The sequence below is a fragment of the Scyliorhinus torazame genome, chromosome 14 (genome assembly GCF_047496885.1).
Source record: "Scyliorhinus torazame isolate Kashiwa2021f chromosome 14, sScyTor2.1, whole genome shotgun sequence".
Taxonomy (NCBI): domain Eukaryota; kingdom Metazoa; phylum Chordata; class Chondrichthyes; order Carcharhiniformes; family Scyliorhinidae; genus Scyliorhinus; species Scyliorhinus torazame.
Genome location: NC_092720.1, coordinates 61,516,561 through 61,542,451, shown reverse-complemented (window position 1 = coordinate 61,542,451; position 25,891 = coordinate 61,516,561). Strand labels below are relative to the sequence as shown.

General features: G+C 42.3%; 1 protein-coding gene across 3 annotated transcripts in view; it reads right to left on the bottom strand.

Moving 5' to 3' along the window:
* The window catches only part of dis3l2 (DIS3 like 3'-5' exoribonuclease 2), a 426,581-nt gene that overhangs the window by 97,770 nt on the left and 302,920 nt on the right, over positions 1-25,891 (bottom strand). For all 3 annotated transcript variants that reach the window (XM_072474282.1, XM_072474283.1, XM_072474285.1), the window contains one exon: positions 24,858-24,937. In XM_072474282.1, coding sequence (XP_072330383.1) covers positions 24,858-24,937 — 80 coding nt within the window. The remainder of the gene's footprint in view (positions 1-24,857; positions 24,938-25,891) is intronic.

Here is a 25,891-nt window from a genome sequence, read left to right as displayed (position 1 = left end):
AATCTTGCTGTTTCAAAAATTAATTATCAAAACATGGCATTGTCAGTCAGTGTGGCATACTCCAGAGTTCATAATCTTAACAGTTAATTTAGCCTTCATGCAAAAAAGCCAAAAGATATTAAATCAAAACTTTCGCTCCCCTATTTTTGCCATTATTGTCACATGTTGATGATGTCTCCACATGGGTTGTTCCTACTTTCTTGTTTCTAATTGTAAATTAGAATGTTTGGACTTGACTGATTTCCTTTGCTGTTTAAATAATATGTAGGAATAATATGCCTATTACCATCAAGAACTGTTATGTGCACATGTACAGTTTTTATGCCCGAAAAGATGAGGAAAGTAATTTGATACTTGCGTGAATTCAGAATACAAAGCTGCCCCAATAATTTCAATTATTTGGATGACTGACCTATTGCAAGGTATGTGGAGACCAAACTAAATGCAGCTCCTGACGTCATCTCATCTACATTGGGAGACTAAACACAGACTAGGCGACTGCTTTGCGAAACATCTATGCTCCATCTGCAAGCATGGCCAGTCTGCAATTCTTTAAAAAAAGAATGCACAGGTAAGAAGGAATCTTCACACTAACGAATGATTAAAGTTGGTTAGGACCTATATTTTTTCCATAGCTTCCTAAACTAATGAGTCCTGAAAAATTATAAATTAATATTAGTTTGAATCAGGTGATCATGATTGACTTTTCCAATTAAAAGTAAGCCTGACTACATTAGATTATCAAATGTGTTGCTAGTTTCTTTGTCTAAGTTGCCGCTGCTGCGATGTAAATGACTCCTCAGTGGTGTTCCCCAGCAGAAACTCTTGTGTTTGTTTTAATTTTGTTTGTGAGAATCGACTGGTAGTTTTGAGTGATGATAGAGCTGAACTACCATTATTTTTTAAAACGTGAGAATCCTCCGAGATTTCCAGTATGTTATTTGGCATATCCTTTTCCTATAATATATTTCCAACAGTTTTACCTGAATAACCACTTGCACCTAGTCTAAAAAGCAATGGATAAAAATCATAAAATTTACAGACTTGGTGGCCATTCAGCACATCATATCAATATTGGTGATGATAACTGATAACAACTGAACTGGGATCTAACATCTATCCCATATCCCTGTCATTTGTCTGTTTCCCAAAGTACTTTGCCTTTAATGCTCTTGGACTCAGTAAAACCCCAAGACTGGGATTTCCCCGCTCCCCCTCCCAGCAGTGGCATGTTTTCCTGCAGAAGATGCAGTGAACCATTTGAACATAGTCCTTAGTTTCTTTTCTCTACTGCAGACCTCAAAGAATTCCAGGATCCTCCTAGATTACAAAGCACACTCCCAGCTTGATTTATCAACTGCCAATTGTCTCCTTAAACCCCTCTCCATTCTCCCCTCCACCTCCAATCTCCTCTGTACCCTTCCTCATGCTATCACATCCCTCCCTTAATGTGGATCCCAGAACTGCACACAATACGCTAGCTGTGGCCTAACTAATGTTTTATACAAGTTCCAGCATAACCCTCCTGCTCTTAACCTCTATGCCTCAGCTAGTAAAGGCAAGTATACCATATGCCTTCTTAACCACTTTATCCACCTGCCGTTCTACCTTAAGGGAAAGGTGTAACCACACACCAAGGTCCCTCTGATCCTTGGTTCCTTCCCGTTTATCATGTATTCCCTTGCCTTATTTGTCCTGCCGAAGTGCATCACCTCACACATATCCAGATTGAATTCCATTTGCCACGATCAACCCATCTGTTCAGCCCATCTATACCCTCCTATATACAAGGCTATCCTCCTCACTATTCACCGCCCCACCAATTTTCGTGTCATCCGCAAAGTTACTGATCAACTCCTGCATTCATGTCTAAATCATTTCTATAAACCACAAATAGCAAGGGCCCCAACACTGATACCTGCGGGACCCCGCTGGACAGAGACTTCCAGTCAGAAAAACACCCCTTGATTATCACCCTCTGCTTCCCACCACAGGCAATTCTGGCTCCAATTTGCCAAATTTCCATGGATCCCATAGGCTCTTACCTTCGCTATTAGTCTCCCATGAGGGAGCTTATCAAAATCTGGCCTGTACACCCATCAAGGTAATTCATGTATATCGAGAAAAGTAGTGATCTAAGTACCAACCTCTGGGGAATCGCACTATGTACTTTCCACAAATTTATGAAATGACTTATTAACTTTAAGTACAACCAGTTTTTCTAATATCACCTCTTTATCAACTTTTAGCCCATCCAGTGCCTTGACCACCTCTTTCTTCATAGGAACATAGGAGCAGGAGTAGGCAATTTAGCCTGTCGAGCCTGCTTTACCATTCAATTAGGGTTTTTCACAGTAACTTCATTGAAGCCTACTTGTGCCAGTAAGTGATTATTATTATTATTAGATCATGGCTGATCATGTACCTCAAAGCCACTTTCCTGAGTTATCCCAATGTCATTAATATCCAGGAATCTTTCGATCTCTATCTTGAATCTGCTCAATGACTGAGCTTCCACAGCCCTCTGGGGAAGAGAATTCCAAACTTTTGCCACTCTCTACGTGAAGAAATGCCTCCTCATTTCAGTGCTGAATGGCCAATCTGTTATTCTGTGCCTTCTGGTTCTAGACTCACTAACCGGGGGAAACATCACGGACTAGATTCTCCATTTCGCGATGCCAGAAATGAGGATTGGGATCAGGCGGAGAATCTTGTGAAATGAAAAAAAAATCAGTTTTGCGTTCAACGCCGATTCCAACGCAATGCCGGAGTCCCCCACTGGCCGTGATATTGAGGTTTGCGCCTCGCGCCGGCGGATCCATGCAAAACCATAACATGCATGGATTTTAATATCATTGAGGATTGGCCACTTCTTGTCTACCCCTCCATGATGCTCCACCCTCTTGGGTGGAAGTCTCATGGACGCGAAACAGTAGAATAATTTACAAATGGGGTCTGGGTGCCATGGCTACGGAGGCAGAGTGGGAGGCTAAAAAAAACCTGAAAAAATCTCAAAAATTGTCGGGTGGCTTCCCGCGTAGACTCGAGTTTTCTCCCACAGGATAGGGGTGTCCAGGCTCAGACTGTCATTGCTGCAGTATGTGTTTTCAGTGCACCTCTCTGGTGCTACTTACAGGCTTCTGGCTATTCACATTGCTAAGTGCTACTGATTGTTCTTTGAATGTTCAAAGAGCCTCGGGTAATCAGGGAGCACATCCAGACTGCCCATCTGAATACCTTCATACTCCAGCCGTTTCATCTGGAGGATGGGCATGGGCACACTCAATTAGGGGCCCTCTAGGCATTGCCCTACTGCGAAGGAAGCAGCGGACCAGCAGAGCCGGGGGGGGGGGGGGGGGGGGGGGGGGGGGGGGGGGGGGGGAGGGGGGGGGGAGAGAGAGGAAAGTGAAACTCTTACAAACAGCTCCAGGCTCTTTGTCACTAACACTGGCCCAGCAGTTACAATGCCCGCTGGGCTGGGAATTGCTCTCAATTCGTGCCGGCAGAGTGGTGGTTCATTTGCATGTCCTGATTTGCTTACTGAATAGCGACCACAATGCACTCTATTCAGTCCCGGCAGGAATACATTCTCCCAAGCAGAGAATTCCAGCCCATATCAACATCTTCCTTGTCACACCTTGTATCAATTTTTAAGATTCAATAAGATAACCTCTCTTTCTTTGAAACTATTGAGACTACAGGCCCAGTTTCCTCAATCTCTCCTCAGAAGACACTACTGCCATCTCCGGGATTGGTCTGGTGAACCGCTATTGTACTCCTTAGGTAAGGAGAACAAAACTGCACACAATACCCCAGGTGTGGTCTCACCAAGGCTCTATACAAAACCACATACTCCCCAACCTCAACGGATTTCGCGCTCGACACAAAGCTGAACTCTTCTTCCTCCATCTCAGTGCTCTCTTTATCGGGCAGATGTCCTTTCCCTCCAATCAACAGATCCTTTACTCACCTCCAGCATTCTCCCTAGACCCCTCCCACTGGCTGCTTTACTGCTCTTGATCTTTTCATTGAGAATTGACGGTGTGAATCGACCATCTCAATTTCTCTGCTTCTCTCACACACTCTAACCTGTCTTCTTTTGGACTTGCTGCACTCCGCTCTCTGGTCCTTAACCTTAACTTTGTCATCAAACCCACCAACAAGTGTGGGGCTGTTGTTGTTTGGCGTACTAACCTCTACCTCGCAGAGCCTGAACGCCAACTCTCAGACATTTCCCCCTACCGCCCCTGAACCATGACCCCACCACTGAGCATCAAGCCATTGCTTCCTGGATTGTCACTGACCTCATCTCCTCTGGAGGACTTCCCTCCACAGCCTCCAATCTCAGTCTCCCAACCTGGACAGCCCGCTTCTACCTTCTCCCAAAATCCACAAACAGAACTGTCCCAGTAGGCCCATCACGTCAGCCTGAACTCATTTCTTCCTGTCTTGACTCCATACACTTTCTTCTTGTCCAGTCCTTTCCCACCTACATCCCCGATTCCTCTGTTGCCCGACATCACAACAACTTCCAGTTCCTAACATCTCCTCTTTACCATGGATGTCTAATTCCCCTATACCTCCATTCCCCACCAGGATTATCTGAGGACTCTCCACTTCTTCCTCGGACAGGAGCCTGAACAATCCATATCCACCACCAACCCTCCATCTGGCTGAACTTGTCTTCTCACTTAACAATTTCTCCTTTAATTTGGTCATATATCCAACCCAAAGATATGATGATGGTTACCCGTATGGGTCTCAGTTTTCCCTGTCTCATCATGGATATGTGAAATATCGCTTGTTCCATCCAGTCCAACTCTGGCCCCCCTGCAACTCTTTTATCAGTACATCGATGACAATTGCATTGACGCTTCATTTCCTGTCTGGATCTGGAAAAACTTTTCAATTTTGCTTCCAATTTCCACCCCTTTATCACATGGTCCATCTCCGACACTTCCCTTCCCTTCCTTGACCTCTCTATCTCCATTTCTGGGGATAGACTGTCCACTAGTATCCATTACAAGCCCACCGACTCTCAGAGCTACCTTGACTCCAGTTCTTCTGTTTTCAGATTTCCAAATGCGCTGCCCCCTAGACAACATTCTCTCCTCCTCTTATTGCACTGCATATAAAATTTGATCATTTTAGCATAATTACTTTCAAATCCTAGTCAAACGGCTTGCTTATTTATATCTACATAATTTATGCTGCTCATCAGCCTAGATATATAAGACTAGTTGCTGTTAGTGGCAACATGCAGCATGACTTCAAAGATATAACAGCAAATAAATATTCAACTCAGCAAAGTACTACTCACTCAAGAGTGGGGACAGAGAAGCAAGGAAAAAAAACAGTAATTGAGTGAGAGCAGGGATAGCATGAAACGGGGAAAAAAACAAATGAAGGCATAGCAAATGAGCAGAAGTCATGTGGCAAGGTGAGAGATTACAAATGAAGCTGAGCAGATTGAGAAAACAAGAGATTACTGAGTGGAAAGGGATGTGGGAGAGCAAGAGTGAGCAACAAATGAACTGGAGAAGGGAAAGAACTAGAGAGAGATAATGACCATGAAAACAGTGATGGAGTAGGAAAGACAAAAGGAGCAGCAACAGAGGGGGAGGGGGAAGTGAAAAAAAAACTTTGGGAAAGAGAAAATAGGAGTGTCTAAGATATATATATATATATATATATTATGTGGGAGAGAAGCAACTGACTGGGGTTGAAAGGGTGGGGTAAGACATGCTAAAGGAGTTACATACGCCAGTGATTGACCAAAATCCTGGTCACTACCCTAGTCAAGTTTTGAATACTAAAGGGTATTTATTTCCTTCCTCTTTCCTTCATGTGCCAGAGCAGGTTTTAAAAAACTAAAGTGATATTGGCAAAATTTTCAACAACCAATACAAGATATGGAGGCTTCCAAGTTATATTGGCAGATTTTGAAGCAGAAGAAATTTGACAAATTGAATAGCAGGCATAAATAATGCTGCTGCCCGAGAGTGGAACCTCAGGGAGTATAAGATTATTACACACTTTCAAATGAACTCGAGCACACAAGTCTTTAGATAAACATATTCACTGTCTTAGTAATGTTGCTTTACTTCATAATGAGCCTTCCTTAGCTTCTGGTACCATGGTGTCCTGCCTGACCCCCTTTCTTCCAACCAAAAGTCTAATCTTTGCACAACTTTTGTCACACACATCCTGCTTAATGTTCCCCTCGTTCATCAACTGACCGTTAGCCGATCTTAAATCTAAAAATTTTGTCTTTGTCTTTAAGTCAATCCATTGCCTTGGTCCATCCAGTCATTTATATGCATACACATATATATATGTATCTGATCTACCTACCTAACCCCAGTTATCAGCCCTTGGCCCGTAGATTTGAATGTTATGACGTGCCAAGTGCTCATCCAGGTACTTTCAAAGGATGTGAGGCAACCCGCCTCTATCACCCTCCCAGGCAGTGCATTCCAAATCGTCATCACCCTCTGTGTAAAAAGCTTTTCCTCACATCCACCCTAAGCCTCCTGCCCCTCACCTTGAACGCGTCTCCCCTTGCTAGTGACCCTTCAATTAAAGGGAACAGCTGCTCCCTATCCACACGCTTCAGTCTTGCACACCTCGATCAGGTCTCTGCTACAACGGAACAACCCAATCTAACCTCTCCTTCATAACTTGTATGTTCCATCCCAGGAAATACCCTGGTGAATCTCCTCTGAACCCTCTCCAGTGCACTCACATCCTTCCTATGACATGGCGACCAGAACTGCACACAGTACTCCAGCCTCAGCAAAGTTCTATACAACACAAACATGACCTCCCTGAATTTGCAATCTATGCCTCAATTGATAAAGGAAAAATCCCCATGTGCCCTTTTCACCACCCTATTAACCTGCTTTTCCGTCTTCAGACATCTATGGACAAACACACCAAGGTCCCTTAGTTCCTTAGAACTTCCTGGTGTCATGTCGCTCATTGAATACTCCTTGTCAAATTACTCCTTCCGAATCACCTCATACTTTTCAGGGTTAAATTCCATCTGCCTCTTACCTGCCCATTTGACCATCCCATCTATATCTTCCTGTAACCCAAGACACTAAACCTCACTGTTAACTACCCGGTGAATCTTTGTCATCCGCAAACTTATTGATCCTACCCCCCACATAGTCATGACGATTAATAGGGTACCCAGCACAGATCCCTGTGGTATGCCACAAGACACTGGCTTCCAGTCACTGAGGCAGCCTTCTATCATGACCCTCTGTGTCCTACAACTAAGCCAATTTTGAATTGACGTGACCACTTACGTGAGACTCACTGGTCTGTAGTTCCCTTATCACTGCAACCCATCTTAATTTGCACAACTCCTCCTCCAAAAACCTTAGATTATCCTTTCCAGCATCTCTCTGTATGATGTGTCTGTTTTCCTCAAACCAATCTGTAAAGGTCCTTGGGATGTTTCTGCATTAATTATGCTATAGAGATGCAAGCTATTGTTTAGAAGGTTGTCTCATGAAAAAAATTGACAATGACATTACCCATGTACTTTATGATAGATATTTTCTTGTCAATTGTGGGAAAAAGTAATTGTAGGTTCTATTTGAGAAACATGACCCAATATATAAATTATTAGTCCTAGCTCATAATTTGGCAATACTGTAGTCATGTGACAAAGTTAAAAATCAAGAAACAATGGAAAACAACCACATCAAAGAAGTGGGCATTGTAACCATACAAAACCTTTTGAATTGTGAATTGGGCATTGTAACCGTACAAAACCTTCTGAATTGTAAATTAAATTTCTTGAGAGCAATAAATAATTGTATGCAAGTTTCTGACAAACCAGTACTACAACATTAGAAGATTTAGTCAGTGTCCTAAAACGAAGCTACATTAGTTTTTCTGAACAGTGCCATTTTATTCTGCCAAGGAATATTTGCCTAACACACAATCACTTCTGTGTTCCGTGGAAAGGATTCTCTATTTTGGGATAATGTTTCAATATTCAAAGCCAAAATACAATTAGGTAGCTCATTTAAGTACCAATTTATGAAATCAATGTGCCACATCTGATTAGAGAACATTGCTGATCATGGATGAAATGCTTTCCTTTCAGTATCGTGGATATTACTAAGCCAAAGATAATAAGTGACTAATAGGGTTTTCGTTTCTTGATTCAACAGTACCTCAAAACGTCTCCACAGCACACTGGTATCCATCTTGTAAAACATTGGTCTTTTTGAATACTTATAAAGCAGTTTTAAAATTACTTTGCATACAACTGCCAATATGCAGTAAGACATTTCTGGGATCGCCACAACTCTTGCCTGCATCATTACTTCAAGCATCATGGAATCTAAACGGTACATTATTATAGGAACATAGAAAACAAAGCTGCAAAATTCGGCAAACTATGTTTCTTGTAATACTGTAGAACAGTTGGGTTTGAATGATGTGGTGCATGGACCATAAAACTGTAATTAGATTGATTTAACTCAATCTATTGCTATACAATAAACATCTACTGCAATTAAGAAGTGAGACAATGACTAAAAATAAAGGCATATTTTGGCCCTCATCTCCTTGCAAGCAATGAAGTGATAATTTACAGAGATTAATTATTTTCCTCTTATTTTCCTGCTCTTATTTTGTCATTTTGAATTATTCTCTTTTTATCTTCCAGATAAAATGCACTATTCCACATTTAAGAAATAGCTTTGTTGCCAATACTTTAAGATTGTGGATTGAAGGTCAACTCAATGACTAGACTATTTAACCTTTTCATATATTACACATGTTATAGATAGTCTACAGTACGTAAAGTCCCAGATGACTATAGGCTGATTTCCCCTTTGAGGGCCCACTGGTGGCAATTTAATCTGAGGATCACACTTCACGCAAGGGGCAAGGTTGAGAAGGCGGGGTCGCCATGAATAATCTCAGCCGATACGGGAATTGAACCCACGCTGTTGACCTTGTTCTGCTTCACAAACAAGCCAACTGAACTAAACCTACCTCAGATAGTCTGTAGCATTGTTGCAAGTGCCATCCATTTTTGGGTCCTAATGTTTGCTCACATTGTTTACAGTTCAATTTCACAAGCGCTGCCTATATTCCTTTTAAAACTGCCATTACACCAATTCCTTCTCTCATCCATTCAGTTTAACCACAATCATATCTCAACTTCTCTCTTTTCTCTATGTCCTTATCTTCCAGCTGCATGAAAAATCCTCTGACAAACTTTCTGTTCAAACCTCTATGGTCCTGCTTTTCCTCTACAAAAACATGGATTACCCTGGTCAAAGTTACAAATGACACCTGTTGTGATTGCTGCCATGGTACATTAATGGTCCTGTCCTCCTTGATTCTCTGCAACGTTTGATGCAGTTAATTAAGCCATCCTCCTCCAGTGCTTCTCAACTGTTGCCCAGCTCCATGATACTGGCCTGGAGTGATTCCACTCTTACCTTACCAAGTACAGCCAGTGTGTCTCAGTGTGTCTTATTGTGATTCTTCAAGAAATATAAGTCGAGCATCTGTTATCTGAAATCCTTAGGACCTATCACATTTCAGATAATTTTGGTTTAGGGATACAGTATATAGGCTTGGGTCTACTTACATTACAAAAGCCTAAGCTAGCTACATTACAAAAGCCTAAGCTAGCTATAGTCTAAAGTAAATAAAAGATGTATCACTTAATAATAAAACCTGTAATAGGTTCCCATCAGCAGTGCCATCTGCGATCCTGCTTATAGGAGAGAGTTCAGAGTTTCGATATGCAGACAAAGAACTGGACTTCCCACGCTAAAGGCAACGTGTGGTTGGCGAGGTTCATGTTGGCTCGGGTCGTGTCAGCTCGGGTCAGGGACTTCCCGCGCTGGAAGTCAAAAAGTTTCAAGTGTGGTTTTTGGACATGTTCGATTTTTGGATTTACGGATAAAGGATACATGGCCTGTATACTTATCCCTCTCCTCTTCATCATCTACAGCTTTTGCCTTGACTATAATAGTAGACACAGTCATCTATACTACATGCTCACGATACCTCATTCCTAAATTGTGCTATTTCTCTCAATGCCATGAAATTAAATTCAGATGAGTGAAAGTTCCCTCCAATTAAAATTAGAATGGCTAATATAACAATTTTTAGCCACCACCTGCTCAAGTTCCCTTCCATAGCCACTTGCTCAGCTGAATACGATTTTGAAAAAGATTAGCAAAATGTTCTTTCCAAAGTTAAGTTTCAAATCATAATTGCTATTTATCAACTTTCACCTCTGCAACATCATCTGCCTTTGCTCCTCCCTCATTGTCACTATTGAGGAAACATTTTCCCACTTTTCTTATGTGATTTTCCCAATTCCACTATTGCCAGCCTTTCATCTTGACCCTCAAACTACAAGCTATTCAAAACTTCTGCAGAAAGTCCTACTTTGCTGTCAGCCAATATCCTCTGCTGTTTATTTATATAGTTCTGTCACCCATGCAAAATACTAGGTCAGGTTAATAACATGATGTTTTGAGCAAACACTTAAACCATAGGTACTCTGAAGTCACCTGATATTGACATAACAGATGTCTGGAGTATGATAATGATTTACTTCAGACTGAGACCCGCACAATACTAAACCAAAGTGCCATCAGTCTCAGTACACAAAATCTCAGACCACTCCCACCTCACCTCCTACATATTCAAGAGGTCTAAGCATCTAGAATGGCTGCCCCAATGGGAATGCTCTGTTCTGTACAATATTAGAAGAGCAGCAGAACAAGAGGCTTTTGCATGATACACAGTGGTGTAAACCAGCTGCCCATTAGCTACTACTCCAATTGCTGGCACTCCTCTTTTTAATGCCGCTCTTACATTCAGGTGTGGGCAACTGGAAGCACAGTGGTTAGCACTGTTGCTTCACAGCACCCGGGATCCAGGTTCGATTCCCGTTTTGGGTCACTGTCTGTGCGGAGTCTGCACATTCTCCGTGTCTGCATGGGTTTCCTTCGAGTGCTCTGGTTTCCTCCCACAAGTCCAGAAAGGCATGTTTGCAAGGTGAATTGGACATCTCAAATTCTCCCTCTGTATACCTGAACAGGTGCCGTAGTGTGGCGACTAGGGGCTTTTCACAATAACTTCATTGCAGTGTTAATGTAAACCTACTTGTGACACGAATAAAGATTATTATTACGGAGTTCTACAGCACTCGTCTTTTGGCAAGGTTTGAGCAGAATTCAGGTACAGTTCCTCCATAAAAGGATACAGGAAATTCAGGCTGATTCTGAAGATACATTCCTGATTAGATTAAGTGAATGTCTGCAATAGTAAAGCCACCCATCATAACATTTAAATCCAAATAGAGGTCAAGTATCCTTTGTTTGTAAATTTGAATACTGAACAGATCTAAAAAACGCATTTCTTTGAACCTTATCGAATTTTAGCACAGCTTGTTCCTGACCCGAGCTGACACAACCCAAGCCAACATGAACCTCGCCAAACACATATTTTCTACTGCGGGATGTCCTCGACTTGTGCGAACACGAACCTCGCTAACTGAATCTGAACTTCAGTGTGGAAAGTCCCTGACCTGAACCGCCATGATCCGACTCAACATTAATTTCACCAACTGCACCTGACCTTTAGAGTGGGAAGTTTAGTTGTTTGTCTACACATCAACACTCTAAACCCTCTCCTACAAGCAGGATCGCAGATGGAGCCACAGGTGGGGACTGAATACAGGTACCATGTATTTATTAACAGCAGAATTCTGCGGATGCTGGAAATCTGAAACAAAAACAAAAAATGCTGGATAAACTCAGTAGGTCTGGCAACATCTGTGGAGAGATTCAGAGTTCACGCTTTTACAGAACTGAAGAGGGATAGAAATGTAATGAATTATATAGTTGGAGAAGGTGGTGATGGTGGTGGGGCAGACAAGAAGGCCAGGGATAGCTCGGAGCTGAGGAGAGATTGACAAATATGTCATGGACATAAAACAAAGGGTGTATTAATGGTGGTATTAAGGGCTGACGAAGTGCTAATAGTGGAATAAGGATAAGATAGCAGAATGTGTTAATAGAACAATGTCCAGTGAAAGCAAAACTGAAAAATATGGGACAGGTAGCCTTGTGGAGAAAGGATGGGGTAATATTGGGGGAAAACAAGGAAACCAAAAAAACAAAAAAAGGGGGTCAAGATGGATGGGAAAGTTCACAATCTAAGTTTGTTGAACTCAATGTTGAATCCAGAAGCTGTTACGTGCTTAATCGAAAGAATAGGGGCTAGATTCTCCACTTAAGGGACTATGTCCCCACACCACCGTACAAACTGTGGCCTTTCATGCCAGAAACACTGGCGTCTATAGGCCACATAGTCACAGCTCTGCAGGGGGCTCGCAGGGACCCGTCGTGAAGCTTGCAGCTTTAGCTGCAGATACAGGCGCCCGCACGTCTGGGTCTGAGGCCGCTCATGCACATGACGGCCTCCAGCTGCCACGCCATGCTCCATGGCGGACTCAGACCGCAGAGCTGGACATTGTAAATTGTGCCCCCGATTGGTCACGCGCCCAACACAGACCGCCCGCCCACCCAAACATAGCCCGGTCCCATATGAGGCCCCCCTGCCCTCCAATCGGCCCGCCCCCGATCATAGTGGCTGTGGGAGTATCCTGAACAGCTGGGACGATGTTAGATCCACGCCGCCAGGACTTCGATCGGATGGGGGCGGAGAATGACGGGACGGGCCTCCAGCAATGGCTGCAGGTGCCTGATACGCAGTGCACTTCCCTAGTACGCCTCTTTTCACGGCCGGAGAATCGAGGAACCGCCGCCGGTCCCAACCATATGCAAAAGTGGATTCGCCGTCTGGGCGCCGGACGCGATTTCGGAATCGGGGTGCAGAAAGTCCAGCCCGGGTGTTGCTCTTCCAGTTTGCGCTGGGCATCACCAGAGCATTGTGGTAGGCCTAGGATGGACATGCGGGCATCAGAGTTGAAATGGCAAGCGACCGGAATATTGGGGTCATGCTTGTGGATGCAGCAAAGGTGCTCCACAAAGTGGTCACCCAGTCTGCCTTTAGTCTACTAAATGAAGAGGAGACCGTATAGGGAGCAGCAAATACAGTAAACCAAATTGAAGGAGGTGCTAGTGAAATGCTGCTTCACCTGAAAGTAGTGCTTGGGCCCTTGGACAGTGAGGAAGGAGGAGATGAAGGAGCAGATATTGTACCTTCTGCAATTGAATTGGAATGAGCCATGGGAAGGTGATGAAGGAGTTAGGGTGATGGAGGAGTGTGATTAGGGTATCACAGAAGGAGTAGTCCCTCCGGAGTGCTGACAATGTGAATGAGGGGAAGATGTGGCATCTTCCTGGAGTTGGCGGAAATGGCAGAGGATGAACTTTTGTATGCGGAGCCGGTGGGGTGAAAAGTGAGGACAAGAGACTCCGTCATGTTTCGGGAGGGGCGGTGTAGGTGATTTGTTGGACATGTTTAAGTGCCCTGTCAACCACAGTGGGGGGGTGGGGACTTAGTTTGAGGAAAAAGGAAGATATTTCCCAAGTGCTGTTTTTGAAGGTGGCACCACCGTTCTCTCAGTTTCTCTGCATCCACCGCATGTGTTCCGATGAGCCTTCTGGACTCAACATTAAGTTCAATAATTTCACATTGTGAACTTCCACTGAGCACTGGCCTTTGTTCTCCTATTAACACAATCTGTTACGTTATCTTTATGCCACTATTAGCAATTCTTTAACCCTTGATGCCACCATTAACACTCTCATCCTCTTAAGCCCATGACATCTTTGTCAACCTTCCTTAGCCCCAAGCTTTCCCTGACCTTCTATTCTGCCCCACCTCCTCTACCCCCTTCTTCAACTATATGAATTATTGCATTTCTATCCCCCTTCAATTCTATAGAAGGTTCGCATGGACATGAAACATTAACTCTGTTTCTCTCTCCACAGAGCCTGCCAGACCTGCAGAGTTTATCCAGCATGTTCTGTTTTTATTACCTCTGTTTTTATTATTATGTGATACGTTTTACCTTTATAGCTATTTTATTTACTTCAGACCATAGCTAGCCTCGGCATAGGCCACTGTAATGTAAGAAGGCCAAGTTCTAGTAGTGGTATCCGAAAACGGAATGCGTCCGAAATCCGAAAAGCAATCAGCTCCGAGAATTCCAGATAACTAGCATTTTAAGTGTATATTTTCCCCAAATCTTTAAAAAAAAAAATTTTGTTTTTTTTAAAGAGGCCAGGGCAACACCTGGTGAATAATGAAATAGTAAGTTATAAGGATGATACAAGCAAACATGATATGGTTCTAATCCAGCGCAAAAATGGAAATATCACACGCAACCAGACAAGTTGATAATAGATAGGAATTTCAGATTGAAGTGTCATCATCTATTAACCTCAGTGATCAGAGTGACATTCCACAGTTTTATCTCCTTGGTGGTTTTGTATGTGGTTATTCACTTCTCTTGAAGGATTAATTAAACAGGGAAGAGTGCCCATTTATTCTTAATTAATAACTTTTCTGAACTGAATTTTTAAATTACAAGCCTGGCCAGAGAAATTCTATTCCCCAGTTTTAAATTTTAAACTCAAACATACTGCTAAAACATCTGTAATATAACAAGATGAAACCCCTCAAATGTTGGAAGTAATTTTATTAAATATGTATTAAAATAAGGACTAAGGAAACTTAAAAAAAAAAAAATCTGTACAGACTGTATTGTTGATTGCTGGGAAGTATGCTTCACGGGTGTTTATTTGCTGTAACCTGTTTTGATACATGTTTGTAATAAAATACATTAAAAAAAAAGAAAACTATTTTAAATACAAAAAGCACCTGGGCTTCCCTTTCTATTATTCTATGTTTATTAGAGAGTTCGGGAGTGCGATCAAACTAATTTTCTGCAGGACTATGTTTTTGGCCCAACGAGAGGGCCGGTACTGTTGGACCATATTCTGGGGAATGAGTTGATCCAAGTGGATCAAATAATAGTGGGAAAGCGTTTAGGGGACAGTGACCATTGCATCATAAGGTTTAGGTTGGCAATGCCACACAAAAGGCCAAAGTACAATCCAGAGCAGGAATAATTAATCGGGGGAAATCCAACTTTGATGGGATGAGAATACATCCGAGTCGGATGAGTTGGAATCAAATGTTGGTAGAAAAGACAGTGGTTGAACAATAGGCTACCTTCAAAGAAATAGTATTGCAGGCAATGTCAAGGTATATTACCTTGAGGGGGAAAGGTAGGGCAAATGAAATCTAAAACACTCTGGATGATGAGAGAGTTAGAGGTGAAGATGAAAAGGAAAAGTGTACGTATGACAAATGTCAGGTAGAAAATACAATGGAGAATCAGGTTAAATATAGAAGGACCAGAGGGGAAATGAAAAAACTAAGAAGAAAAGCAAAGGGAGCATGAAAAGAGATTTGCAGCTAACATAAAAGAGACTCCCAAAGTCATTGATAAACATGCAATTAATAAAAGGATGGCAAAAGAGTAGAACTGATTAGAATAAAAAAGGATTGCTAGTGATGGTAGGAGTAACAACGGAGGTAGTAAACAAGCAATTTGGATCTGTTTTTACAAAGGAACAGGATGCTACACAGGCGAAGTGAGAGAGGTGGTAACTAGTACATTCAAGCAATTGACAACTGAGAAGGAGAAGGTGTTAGAAAGGTTATTTTTATTTAAAATTGATAACGTACCAGGACCGGATGAGATGCATCCAAGGATACTGAGGGAGGTGCAAATGCAAATTGCAGAGGCACTGGTGATAAACTTCCAGTTTTCCTTAGAAACAGGGGTGTTGCCAGAGGACTGGAGAATTAAGAATGTTAACCCTTGTTTAAAAAGAGTCAGGATAATGTTGGCAACTGTAGACCAGGTCAGTTTGACTTCAGTGGTAGGGAAATTTCTAAGAACTACAGTTCAGGACAAAATCAATAGTCACTTGGACAAGTGCAGGATAATTTTTTTAAAATTCATTTACGGGATCTGGGAGTCGCTGGTTAGGCCAGCATTTATTGCCCATCCCTAGTTGCTCTTCAGAAAGTGGTGGTGAGTTGTCTTCTTGAACCACTGTTCTTTCGACCTATCAAGTCTGCAGTGGCTCTCTGAAAGAAGATTCTACCTGGGCCCAGCCACGTCACCTTATCCATGTAACCTTGCATATCCATTATTTTCAAACATCAATTTCATTCTCTTTTGAATACCTTGGTCAATCCTGCCTCCACACTCTCTCAGGAAGTTCATTCCAGATTCCAACCACACAGTGTGTGGAAAAAATATACCTCACATCACTTCTACTCCTTTTGCCCATTATTTTGAATCTGTGCCTGCTAGTTTCTGCTGTACTTTTGAGAGGGAACAGTTTTGTCACTATTTACCCTGTCTATAACCCCTCAGGATTTGAATACCTCTATCAGGTCTCTTCTTGGCCTTCTTTTCTCCAAGGAAAATCAGCCTAATCTCTCCAATCTATCCTCATAGCTACAGTTGGAATAATCTTTGTTAATCTCCTTTGTACTGTCTCCAGTCTTCACATCCTTCCTCAAGTATGGCATCCAGAACTGGATGCAGTACTTCAGTTGAGGTCTTATACAAGTTCAAAATGACCTCCTTACTCTTGTACTCTGTGCCCCTATTAATAAAACCTAGAATACTGTGTTTTTTTATTAACTGCCCAATCAAATTGCCCTACCACCTTGAATGACATGCGCCAATACATGGAGGTCCCTTCGTTCATGCATCTCCTTTAGAGTTTCTCCCTTTACTTTATACTTAATTTTCATATTCTTCTGCCAAAATGAATAACCTCACACTTCTCTGAATTGAACTTCACCTGCTAATTGTCTGCCCAATCCACCAATACATCTGTGTCCTTTCGAAGTTCAAGACTATGCTCATCACAGTTGACAAGGTTTCAAATCTTTGTATCGTTCACAAATTTGAAATCATGCCCTGCATGCCATAGTTTAGGTTATTAATATATTTCAGGAAGAGCAAGGGTCCCAACAGTGACCCCTGGGGAACACCACTACAAACAGTCCTCCAATCTGAAAAACATCTATTTATCACTACTTTTTGTTTCTCGTCACTCAAAACCATTTTTTTTATCCAAGTGCTTACTTTCCTTTTTATCCTACAAGCTTAAATTTTGCTCAAAAGTCTGTCGTGTGACACTATCAAATGCCTTTTAAAATCTACATACACATCAACAGCATTGCCCTCATCAATCTTCTTTGTTACTTCCTCAAAAAACTCAAGTTAGCTAAACATGATTTTTCCTTAATGAATCCATGCTGTTTTTTCTTAATTAAGTTCCATTCGCGCCACACAACTGCCAGCCAATGATTATCCCCTACAAGAGAGGATCTAACCATCACCCCATGACATTCAATGGCATTACCATTGCTGAATCCCCCATAATCAACATCCTGGGGGTTATCATTGAGCAGAAACTGAACTGGACTAGTCATATTATAATCTATGATTAATCTGGGACAAAGGTTCGGCACAACATCGTGGGCTGAAGGGCTTGTTCTGTGCTGTATTTTTCTATGTTCTATATTAATACTGTGGATACCAGGGCAGGTCAAAGGCTAGGAATCCTACAGCAAGTAGCTCACCTCCTGACCCCTCCCCCCCACCCCAAAAAGACTGTCCACCATCCACAAGGCACAAGTCAGGAGAGTAATGGAATACTCTCTACTTGCCTGGATGAGTGCAGCTCCAACAACACTCAAGAAGCTTGGCACCATCCAGGACAAAGCAGCCCGCTTGATTGCTCTTCTTTCCACAAACATTCAAATCCTCCACCAACGACGAACAGCGGCAGCCTTGTTTACCATCTACAAGATGCACTGCAGTAACTCACCAAGGTCCTTAGACAGCACCTTTCAAACCCATGACCATTACCATCTAGAACAGCAAGAGTAGCAGATACCTGGGAACCTCACCACCTGGAAGTCCCCCTCCAGGTCACTCACCACCCTAATTTGGAAATATATTGCCACTCCATCACTGTCGCTGGGTCAAAATACTGGAACTGCCTCCCGATCAGCATAGTAGGTGTACCTGTACCTCCTTTTGCACTGTAAAGATTCTGTGATTCTAACTGGTGTTAGAGGACCAGGAGCCAAGGTCGGTCATTTAGGATTATGGTTTTGGGTGAGCAGGAGCTGGGCAAGAGTTTTGGATGAGCTGAAGGTGATGGAAGGTGGTGGGTGAACAGCTGATTCGGGAAACAACAGGACAGTCAAGACTGTTGGAGACAAATGCATGGCAGAGGATTTAAGCCAGCCAATGGCTGAAGTAGGAGAGGAAGTGGATATATTTTGGAGCTGGATGTTGTTTTGGAGGTGGAAATATGCAGTAGAGAAGTTTTTGAGCTGAAATCTCAGCTTGGGGTCAAATGAAATGGCGAGGTTGTGAACAATCTGGTTCAGGATGAAAGAGAGGTTGGGGTCGGGGATAAAACCTGTTATAATAATACAAAGTTTCTGGGAGTGGTGGTTTTGATCGTAGTTGAATCGTATGAATTATTTTGTAATAACAATCATTGTAAAACCGGGGGCTGGTTTAGCACAGTGGGCTAAACAGCTGGCTTGTACTGCAGCGCGGGTTCAATTCCCGTACTGGCCACCCCGAACAGGCGCCGGAATGTGGCGACTAGCGGCTTTTCACAGTCACTTCATTGAAGCCTACTTGTGACAATAAGCGATTATTATTATTGTAAAACAAGGACTTCAATCCCGTCACACCATTCCCTTTCAGGGATTAGCCTTTCAGAGTTATACATTCACATCACCTAAATATGAACTCTATATATTTGTGCTGAATTTAAGTGTCAGTAACCATGCTCTTGATCAGACATTTCCTGTACACCACATTTTTCCCTGTAGTTTGATAGTTTAATTGCGTTTCCTGCACGCTAAAAAAGTTTCCATACTTTTCTTGAGTTGTTATCCATATGGGCTGATTGGAAAAAAATATGATCCAAGTTTATAAATAACATAATTAGTTATAACATACACATACATAAGATCTCTGGTGTAACTTAAAGAAGATATTCTAATACAAAATTCACAATTACAATTCTGTCTTCATTTATACTTATCGACATGTGACTAGTAACTGGTCTGTGGCATTACCAACATTTAGTTAATGAATATAGGTATTTTTTACACAAAATAGTTATAGATTTGTGAAACTTCAGAAACTTACTCAATCAAGCCAGCTAGTGGGCAGAGTCTCAACTGTATTTTGTCAGGTGATTATCGAAATGAAATTGATGAACAATTCATCATGACAAATCATCGAATCATAGAATCCCCACAGTGCAGAAGGAGGCCATTTAGCCCATCGGATTTGCACCGACCCTCCAAAAGAGCACCCTATCTTAGTCCACGTCCCCACCCCATCCACATAACATTGTAACCCCACCTCACCTTTGGACACTAAGGGACAATTTAGCATGGCCAATCCACCTTAACACCTGCACATCTTTGGACTGTGGGAGGAAGCCGGAGCACCCAGAGGAAACCCACACAGGCATGTGGAGAATGTGCAAACTCCACGCAGACAGTCACCCAAGGCTGGAATTGAACCTGGGTCCCTGATGCTGTGAGGCTGCAGTGCTAACCATTGTGAAACCGTGCTGCCCATGGTAACAGAATTGCATGATCAATGGGTTGTATGGTTTGTGGGCTCCAAGTGTATATCCAATGCAAGATTTTGTGAAAATATGACTGATTAAAGGTGTACTGGATTTTGCAGATTCAGTGGACGAATGGCACTCATTATGCTTACAGCTTCCAATAGATTTTACATGGCTTTTGAAGGGCAACGTTTGGTTAACGGGTGTTTGAAACAGCATGACATCCTCTGATGTGGGACATGTGTGAGGGTCGGTGCAAACCTGATGGGCTAAATGGCCTCCTTCTGCACTGTAGGGATTCTATGATTCGATGATTTGTCATGATGAATTGTTCGTCAATTTCATTTCGATAATCACCTGACAAAATACAGTTTGAGACTCTGCCCACTAGCTGGCTTGATTGAGTAAGTTTCTGAAGTTTCACAGCATGTCTCCTCAACCAGATTGAAGAATACTCATTGAGACAAGCAGGGTCTACACTAGGTGATGTAAGTTAGAATTTTTAAATCAATGTAACTCATGTACAGAGCACGAGGGAGAAAGGAAATTAAAAATGGAATTGAAAGATGCGAAAAATAAAAAATACATTTGTTTTCCTACAAACTCCAACAATAATTAAAATCTGAATGCATATAAAATAAAAAATTTCAGGGCGAGAGGGGTTGTTTGGTAATAATTATAATTTATTATGCTATTAAAAATTTGCTTATTCCTGAATGCATGTCTGAACTTTTCCGGCATCTTTAACTCAAGAGTTTGTGCTGTTGCATTGATTTCAGTACCACATCTGGGCAAGGACTGATACAGTGCATTCTGAGGAGCTGGGAGCAATTTATGACAGCAACAGCAGGATTTCTGTATTTAGCTGTGAATACCAAAGGTGTTGTCTGATTTAATCTGTTACAATGTTATAACAGTGAGCGCTGCTAACCTCACCATTATTAGGGAGAATATCACAGCTGTACTGCGGGAGGACACCTCAGAGGGCAGTGAGGCGATATGGGTAGAGATCAGGAATAAGAAGGGTGCAGTCACAATGTTGGGGGTTTACTACAGGCCTCCCAACAGCCAGCGGGAGATAGAGGAGCAGATAGGTAGACAGATTTTGGAAAAGAGTAAAAACAACAGGGTTGTGGTGATGGGAGATTTCAACTTCCCCAATATTGACTGGGACTCACTTAGTGCCAGGGGCTTAGACGGGGCGGAGTTTGTAAGGAGCATCCAGGAGGGCTTCTTAAAACAATATGTAGACATTCCAACTAGGGAAGGGGCGGTACTGGACCTGGTATTGGGGAATGAGCCCGGCCAGGTGGTAGAAGTTTCAGTAGGGGAGCATTTCGGGAACAGTGACCACAATTCAGTAAGTTTTAAAGTGCTGGTAGACAAGGATAAGAGTGGTCGTAGGATGAATGTGCTAAATTGGGGGAAGGCTAATTATAACAATATTAGGCGGGAACTGAAGAACATAGATTGGGGGCGGATGTTTGAGGGCAAATCAACATCTGACATGTGGGAGGCTTTCAAGTGTCAGTTGAAATGAATTCAGGACCGGCATGTTCCTTTGAGGAAGAAGGATAAATACGGCAATTTTCGGGAACCTTGGATAACGAGAGATATTGTAGGCCTCGTCAAAAAGAAAAAGGAGGCATTTGTCAGGGCTAAAAGGCTGGGAACAGACGAAGCCTGTGTGGAATATAAGGAAAGTAGGAAGGAACTTAAGCAAGGAGTCAGGAGGGCTAGGAGGGGTCACGAAAAGTCATTGGCAAATAGGGTTAAGGAAAATCCCAAGGCTTTTTACACGTACATAAAAAGCAAGAGGGTAGCCAGGGAAAGGGTTGGCCCACTGAAGGATAGGCAAGGGAATCTATGTGTGGAGCCAGAGGAAATGGGCGAGGTACTAAATGAATACTTTGCATCAGCATTCACCAAAGAGAAGGGTGTGTAGATAGCCTGGGTCACATTGAGATCCAAAAAGACGAGGTGTTGGGTGTCTTAAAAAATATTAAGGTAGATAAGTCCCCAGGGCCTGATGGGATCTACCCCAGAATACTGAAGGAGCTGGAGAGGAAATTGCTGAGGCCTTGACAGAAATCTTTGGATCCTCACTGTCTTCAGGTGATGTCCCGGAGGACTGGAGAATAGCCAATGTTGTTCCTCTGTTTAAGAAGGGTAGCAAGGATAATCCAGGGAACTACAGGCCGGTGAGCCTTACTTCAGTGGTAGGGAAATTACTGGAGAGAATTCTTCGAGACAGGATCTACTCCCATTTGGAAGCAAATGGACGTATTAGTGAGAGGCAGCATGGTTTTGTGAAGGGGAGGTCGTGTCTCACTAACTTGATAGAGTTTTTCGAGGAGGTCACAAAGATGATTGATGCAGGTAGGGCAGTGGATGTTGTCTATATGGACTTCAGTAAGGCCTTTGACAAGGTCCCTCATGGTAGACTAGTACAAAAGGTGAAGTCACACGGGATCAGGGGTGAGCTGGCAAGGTGGATACAGAACTGGCTAGGTCATAGAAGGCAGAGAGTAGCAATGGAAGGAAGCTTTTCTAATTGGAGGGCTGTGACCAGTGGTGTTCCACAGGGATCAATGCTGGGACCGTTGCTGTTTGTAGTATATATAAATGATTTGGAGGAAAATGTAACTGGTCTGATTAGTAAGTTTGCAGATGACACAAAGGTTGGTGGAATTGCGGATAGCGATGAGGACTGTCAGAGGATACAGCAGGATTTAGATTGTTTGGAGACTTGGGCGGAGAGATGGCAGATGGAGTTTAATCCGGACAAATGTGAGGTAATGCATTTTGGAAGGTCTAATGCAGGTAGGGAATATACAGTGAATGGTAGAACCCTCAAGAGTATTGAAAGTCAAAGAGATCTAGGAGTACAGGTCCACAGGTCACTGAAAGGGGCAACACAGGTGGAGAACGTAGTTAAGAAGGCATACGGCATGCTTGCCTTCATTGGCCGGGGTGAGTATAAGAATTGGCAAGTCATGTTGCAGCTGTATAGAACCTTAGTTAGGCCACACTTGGAGTATAGTGTTCAATTCTGGTCGCCACACTACCAGAAGGATGTGGAGGCTTTAGAGAGGGTGCAGAAGAGATTTACCAGAACGTTGCCTGGTATGGAGGGCATTAGCTATGAGGAGCGGTTGAATAAATTCGGTTTGTTCTCACTGGAACGAAGGAGTTTGAGGGGCGACCTGATAGAGGTCTACAAAATTATGAGGGGCATAGACAGAGTGGATAGTCAGAGGCTTTTCCCCGGTGTAGAGGGGTCAATTACTAGGGGGCATAGGTTTAAGGTGAGAGGGGCAAGGTTTAGAGTAGATGTACGAGGCAAGTTTTTTTACACAGAGGGTAGTGGGTGCCTGGAACTCGCTACCGGAGGAGGTGGTGCAAGCAGGGACGATAGTGACATTTAAGGGGCATCTTGACAAATACATGAATAGGATGGGAATAGAGGGATACGGACCCAGGAAGTGTAGAAGATTGTAGTTTAGTCGGGCAGCATGGTCGGCAGGGGCTTGGAGGGCCGAAGGGCCTGTTCTTGTGCTGTACATTTCTTTGTTCTTGGTTTGTTCTATTATTATCTGCACAAAATCTGGACCTGCATCTATCTCCCTTACTTTGTAATGTAGATGCATAGTTCTCATTGAAGCTTTGATTGGCATAATGATGCCCAGGAATATCATGCTTTCAATGGCAATCACTTAAATAGATACCCGTTTACCATGGTCTACCTCTGGTTAGCATTAAGTTTAATGTTAAACATGAAGAATTTTCAAACAGCAATTAACACAATGATCCAAAGTACTGTGTACGGATATGTTCCAGGCACATTAAGTACACAATAAATGCACAGACATGCTCTAAACATTATAGGAAAATACAGAAATCAATGTATTTTAGAATAAAGTTCCAAATCCTCTTTAGAATTTACATAGATTAGGTTTTTTTTGATTTTTTCAGAGAGACTGAAATAAGAAATAGCGAGAGATAAGCTTTATATTCAAGGTGGCAACAAGCATCACACCTTTAGAATTATTATTTTACTGGAACCCACGTATTTATATAAAATACTTTTCAATGTGTGTGAAATAACACTGGATTGCATTTTCCATTGTGAAAGCAGTATGCTGCACTGTCTTGGCATTTTATAAAACTTAGCAAAATCTACAATGGAACATGTTATTGTTGCCAGAACTAGTCAAGTGATGGTTGGAAATTTCAATTGTATTTTTGTGCATAGCAGCTGCTCTCTCATCTTACCACATTTGTTGCAGTTATTTTAAAATTTTCCAAATGTTAAACTTTAGCGATTTTAGTTGCTGTAAATTTTGGTTACAAGCATCACAAGGATCTTCAATACAACAAATCAGTTTACACATTGCGTATACTAGTTGCATTGCACACTTCTGGATCAGGTCATGGGGAGGAGGAAAGGGAAGTGGGCACAGACATTCACCTTTGTGGATTCTTGCTACACAATCCTTCAAAAAATGGCTTAAACTACTTAGTAAATTTCCTGCACGTAGTTTAAATTTATCTGCTCTGAAAAACACAATTGTGAGGTGAATGGGAAATTTCAACACCGCAAAGAGATGTATTTGTACCAAAATTCGAGGCTTCTTTGCAAGTTATAGCAGACCATTAATTCTTCATGAAGAGGCTCAAAGTGCAAGAATGCACCTATGAGAATCACAGCACAGTGTAAATGTTATGCTATATTTACACATTGGAAGGGAACTCAGGCAAACAATCTATTGTTACATCTCTTTCTCTGTGTTTCAACTTGCACCTTGGATTGTGCTATGATGAGTAATTTAGAGAGACAAAGTTAACATTCAAAACTGTCTGCAATGTACCTCCTTACCCCAAATGTTAGCATTTAGTAAAAATCAAAGGTCATAGAATTATTGGACTGTCACAGCACAGAAGAATGAACCAAAATGTTCACAACTCACAATGACTGCAACTTGTTATAAACACATTAAAACAAATTCTCAGAAAGGAGACGAATGCAAAATCTGATGTGTTTACACAAAGACGTAAAATGGTGCAATTTTATGTCAATTTCTAACCACCTGTTAATTATGTTAATCGTATCTGAAGCATGAAACCTGATTAAAACATAATAAAAAACTGTAAGAAATACTTCGAAAAAAGCCAACTTACTTATTGCTGTCCTTGTACTCATAGATGTAGCATCCTTGAGGCATTCCAGATTCGCTATCCAAGGTAAAGGCAATCTTTGACTGTAAAAGAGGGACACATTCAATGGCACTGGTTTAATGTTTCAAACTAAAAAAAAAACTTCCAGTTTTTCTCAACGCCAAGTCCACAACACAACTGTGTGTGCATTCAAATCCATCCATGATTTTGCCTACCTCCCTCTTTGTAATTCCTGCAGTCTCATAACCATTTGAAAACGATGTTCCTCCAATTCTAGTCTCTTACGCAGACCTGACTTCCTTTGCTCCCACCACTGGCACACATCCATTCAGCTGTGGAATCCCCCCCCCCGCCACCCCATAATCCTTTCCATTTCTCTCTCCTCCTTTAAGATGTTCCTTAAAAACTGAACTGAACTTTTGGTTACCGGCACAAACGTCTCCTCTTTTAACTCGGTGTTAATTTCTTTATCTGATTTTGCACCTGTAAAGCGTTGGATAACTTTACAGTGCCCATATTGGAGTTGGGTCATAGGCCTTGCTCTCATTGAACACCTAAAAAGGCTTGGTGGGGGGTGCTAAATGCCATTCCTATGTTCCTATAAATACAAAGTATTGTTGAATAGATGTGAATCTTTTCTCAACTAGCGAAGAAAAGGCTGTACCAACTTTTCGGAGGAGCGGTTGAATAAACTCGGTTTGTTCTCACTGGAACGCAGGAGGTTGAGGGGAGACCTGATAGAGGTATACAAAATTATGAGGGGCATAGACAGAGTGGATAGTCAGAGGCTTTTCCCCAGGGTAGAGGGGTCAATTACTAGGGGGCATAGGTTTAAGGTGAGAGGGGCAAGGTTTAGAGTAGATGTATGAGGCAAGTTTTTTACGCAGAGGGTAGTGGGTGCCTGGAACTCGCTACCGGAGGAGGGAGTGGAAGCAGGGACGATAGGGACATTTAAGGGGCATCTTGACAAATATATGAATAGGATGGGAATAGAAGGATACAGACCCAGGAAGTGTAGAAGATTGTAGTTTAGTCGG